The 4,189-nt window shown below is 56.0% G+C and overlaps 1 protein-coding gene across 1 annotated transcript; it reads left to right on the forward strand.

Annotated features, from left to right (window-relative positions):
• Positions 1 to 1,189: 1,189 nt before the first annotated feature.
• LOC128972086 (olfactory receptor 14A16-like) lies at positions 1,190 to 3,083 on the forward strand. The gene is made up of 2 exons (XM_054387899.1): positions 1,190 to 1,487; positions 2,425 to 3,083. The coding sequence occupies exons 1-2, from the start codon at positions 1,190 to 1,192 to the stop codon at positions 3,081 to 3,083; spliced, it is 957 nt and encodes a 318-aa protein (XP_054243874.1).
• The last annotated feature ends 1,106 nt before the right edge of the window (positions 3,084 to 4,189 follow it).

Below are 4,189 nucleotides of genomic sequence, written 5' to 3' on the forward strand. Positions count from 1 at the left end.
GAATCTCAGGGAGATGAAGGCAGCAGAGAGAGCTTGAATGTGTCCAGGAGGGTGACTGAGAGCTCACAGGAGAAGTCACTGTAGTCCCAGACATGGTGAGTCTGTGGGTGCAGGGCAGGGCAGGGTCCTTGTGCTGTGCAGAGGGAGCTGCATTGGGCAGAGCTGCTCACAGTTGTAGCTCCCCCCTGGGCATTTCTGAGGAGGCTTTCCAGAAGAAGATCAAGGCAGCATTTTCCTGGAAGGGAAGCAGTCTTGGCTTTGAATTTTGATCACCTTGGTGTGCCGGGTGGGCAGTGTGAGACTAGAGTTTATTTCTCTATTATGCAGAAGACTCTGAGTCCTCCTGAGCTCCTGCAAACCCAGAGCTGGCCTGGGCAGTGTCCTGCTGCTGGCAGGGGTCTGCAGGGCAGAGCTGAGCACACAGCAGGTGGGATGGACTCTGTCAACAGGGACAGGGAGGAGAGCTGGGCACAGAGAAGCAGCTCCTGGCAGGGAGAGCTGCAAGCAGCAGAGACTTGGGCAGGGGGGCAGAGGGATCTGCTGCCAGAGATGCCCTGGCAAGGGGGATCAGGCACCTCTCTGCCATTCTCTGCACTGCAGACACACTTCCCAATGCAACCTTTTGCTCTCCTCTTCTCCCCAGCACAGGCAGTGCCCTCCAAGCTATGGGCTCCAGGGCATCAGTCACCACCTTGGCAGCTGACATTCAGCTGAAGGCTCCTGGAGTGTGCACACAAAAGGATGACAAAAGCTCTTCAGTGCCATGCTGGGAGCTGCAGAGAGCAGAGCTGGGCAAGGAGAAGGCTTCAGCCCAAGCCCCTCTGCCTTTCTCTCTTCCCTTCCTTGTCTCTGCAGCACTGCAGAGCTCTTCCCTCATTCTCCAGCCATCCACAGGACTCTTGCTCTGGGGCATTGCTGTTGCCATGTGGTCACTTTGTGTTCTGACACTGACTCTGCAAGTCCTGCCCCAGAGCTGTCTGCATGGCAACTGAGTGTCCAAGCTGCCTTGGAAGCTGTGCTGAAGATGCCAGAGGTTGGGGGTGGTGGGGAATGAGCTGATCCATTGGTGCTGCAGCTCAGGGAGGAGGTGTTCTGTGAGCACTGCAATCTTGGTGTGCAGAGAGAAGTGTTCCCTAACTTGTCCCTGCCTTTTCCTCCTGGCACAGGTCTGCATGGGCAGAGGCAGCAGATGGCCAACAGCAGCTCCATCCCCCACTTCCTCCTGCTGCCATTGCCAGGCACAAGGCAGCTGCAGCTCTTGCACTTCTGCCTCTTCCTGGCCATCTACCTGGCTGCCCTGCTGGGCAATGGCCTCATCATCAGCACCATAGCCTCTGACCACCACCTCCACACCCCCATGTACTTCTTCCTCCTCAACCTCGCCATCCTTGACCTGGGTACCATCTCCACCACTGTCCCCAAATCCATGGACAATTCCCTGAGGAACACCTGGGACCCACCCACACCCCATCCAGACGCCCACACTCGTGGCAAAACACACTAACATGCAGCCGCGGTGCGGTGGAGCGTTGCTGATGAGAGTGAGCGCGCTAGCGGTAGGCGCGGGTGGGGATTGCGGGATTGTGATGGGTGGGGAGGGTTGTGAGAGTGCCGAGGTGTGACGGGGATTAGCGTTGACTCGTGTCCACGGTGAGCGTTAGCGGGGGAGGGGGTAGGCGTAAGACAAGTTAGGGGGTTGGGGAAGGAAGGAGGGGGGAAAGGAAGGTTTAGCGCGGAGAGAGGGTCGGCGAGGGAGAGTGAGAGTGAGCTGAGGGGAGAGGTGTTAGATCGGCGGTCGAGCGGTTGGGGTTTGCGGAGGAACGCGAGAGTGGAAGAGCAGGGGAGCTTAAGAAGGCATTGGGCTTGGGGGGTGGAGAGGATATGGAGATAGGTACGTTGAGAAAGAAGGCAGGGAAGTGCTGGAGGGGGTAACATGATGGGGGAGAGTGAGGGCTTGAATGATTATGGGTAACGAGAGCAGAGAGGCGAGCGAGGGGATAGAATGTTGGATGAGTAGCGGGAGAGTCTGGATGGGAAAGGATAAGTAGTGGAGAGTAGATAAATGGGAGCGAATGGGATATCGAAGGGGGAGCGGGAGGGGATGGAGCGTCCGGGGAGAGAAGCGGGAGTAAGGAGGTGGGGAGGGATGGGCGACGCAGCGAGGAGGCGTTGAAGTGTGGTGCCGATAGACGGTGGACCGTATGACGCCGGCGGCTCGGTAGGGTAGAGGGGGGAGAGGATGCGAGAGGAGGCTGGGCGATCCCTGCGAGGGAAGTGGGGGTTGGAAGAACGAGGGTGGAGGCTGCCCGGAGAGTGTGTAGAGTGTGTGAGACGGGAGGATTCGTCTCACGGGGACAGGGGTTGGGTCCCGTTGTTGAGTCCCGCATACCCTCTTTACTGTCTATTTTTGTCTGTTTTTAACAGGATGTGTTTCTCCAGTTTTTCTTTTCTTTTTCGTATTCCTAATTGCTGCAGAGTATTTTCTCCTCACCACCATGTCCTACGATCGCTACGTTGCCATCTGCAGACCCCTGCACTATGAGACCCTCCTGGGCAGCAGAGTTTGTGTCCACCTGGCAGCAGCTGCCTGGGCCTCTGGGGCTCTCTATGCTCTGCTGCACACAGCCAATACATTTTCCCTGCCCCTCTGCCAGGGCAATGCTGTGGACCAGTTCTTCTGTGAAATCCCCCAGATCCTCAAGCTCTCCTGCTCCACATCCTACCTCAGGGAACTTTGGCTTCTGGTGGTCAGTGGCTGTTTAGTATTTGTCTGTTTTGTGTTCCTTGTGGTGTCCTATGTGCAGATCTTCAGGGCAGTGCTGAGGATCCCCTCTCAGCAGGGACGCCACAAAGCCTTTGCCACCTGCCTGCCTCACCTGGCTGTGGTCACTCTGTTTATCAGCACTGGCTCCATTGCCTACCTGAAGCCCTCCTCCATCTCCTCTCCATCCCTGGATCTGGTGGTGTCAGTTCTGTACTCAGTGGTGCCTCCAGCAGTGAACCCTCTCATCTACAGCCTGAGGAACCAGGAGCTGAAGGCTGCCCTGAGCAAACTGATCCCTGGATGGTTTCAGAAGCAATAAACTGTTTGTCTTCTCCTGCAGAGCAGTTCTGATGTCACTCAGTACAGGCCCAGTTTTGGCTGCTGGTGGTGGTGTTACCCTTTTGAGAATGTTCAAACTGAAATGTATTTTCTTAAGGGATTTCTGGTTCAGTGTAGTTCTGTCTGGTGAGAGTACAGACATCAGGAGCTGTGCTCTCTTTGTATTTTCAGCACAATAAAGGACTCTGCATGAAGTTACTTGTTTCTTTGAGCTCCTTCCTGAAATCCTTCTCTGGAGCTGCAGGGCAGTGCCTGTGTGCAGAGGTGGAGGGACAGAGTCCCAGCACAGCAGCAGTGCCAGGCAGCCCCAGAGCTTGGGCTGTCCTGAGCTGCTCTTTCTTCCCTTCCACACTCTCCTGCTGAGCCTCTGTGCTGGGGCAAGGCCTGAGGGCTCTGGCAGCTTGGGCACTGTGCTGCTGTGTGGCAGTGCTGGCACTGCAGGCAGGGACAGGCCAGGGCTGCTCCTGGGTCAGAGCTGTGCTCCAGAGCAGCACTGCCACCAGAACAGGAGCTCTCCTCATGCCTTCATACCCCACACCCCTCCCATTACAGACTGCACTTACTCAGAGTCCACACTGGGTACCCTGACCCCCTTTCAGCATAGACTCAGTGCAAACATGGTCTCTGTAACACCTCCCAGTACAGATGTGGCCTCATCCCAGTACAAATTAGATTATGCTGTTCTCTCCCACTCCAGCCTGAGTCCAGTGCCAGTACAGAATGTGTGCCCTGGCTCCCTTCCCAGTACTGAATGCATCCATTCCAGTACACACTGCACACCCTCATGCCCTCCCAGTGCAGTCTGGGCCCTGTCCCAGTCCAAAGAGGATCCCTTTAATCTCTCCAAGTATACATTGGGATACATTATTGTCCCAATAAAATCTGGATCCTTTTATGCCCTCCCAGTACAGTCTGGACCCCTTCCCAGTACAAGCTGCATTCCCTGGCCCCATTCCAGTACAGTCTGGTCCCCACACAGTACAAACTTGATCCTTTTAACCCCTCCCAGTACAGACCTGGTCCCATCTCAGTACAAACTGCATCTCCTGAAGGAGGGCATCCAGCACAGATGTGGTCTGAGCCCAG

Source organism: Indicator indicator, chromosome 16 (assembly GCF_027791375.1).
Source record: "Indicator indicator isolate 239-I01 chromosome 16, UM_Iind_1.1, whole genome shotgun sequence".
NCBI lineage: Eukaryota > Metazoa > Chordata > Aves > Piciformes > Indicatoridae > Indicator > Indicator indicator.

Bases quoted from the DNA above. Each gene is read 5' to 3' on its own strand.
- LOC128972086 (XM_054387899.1), top strand. From the start codon at position 1,190: ATGGCCAACAGCAGCTCCATCCCCCACTTCCTCCTGCTGCCATTGCCA. The intron at 1,488-2,424 runs GTGGCAAAACAC...TGTTTTTAACAG, and splicing joins CCATCCAGACGCCCACACTC to GATGTGTTTCTCCAGTTTTT.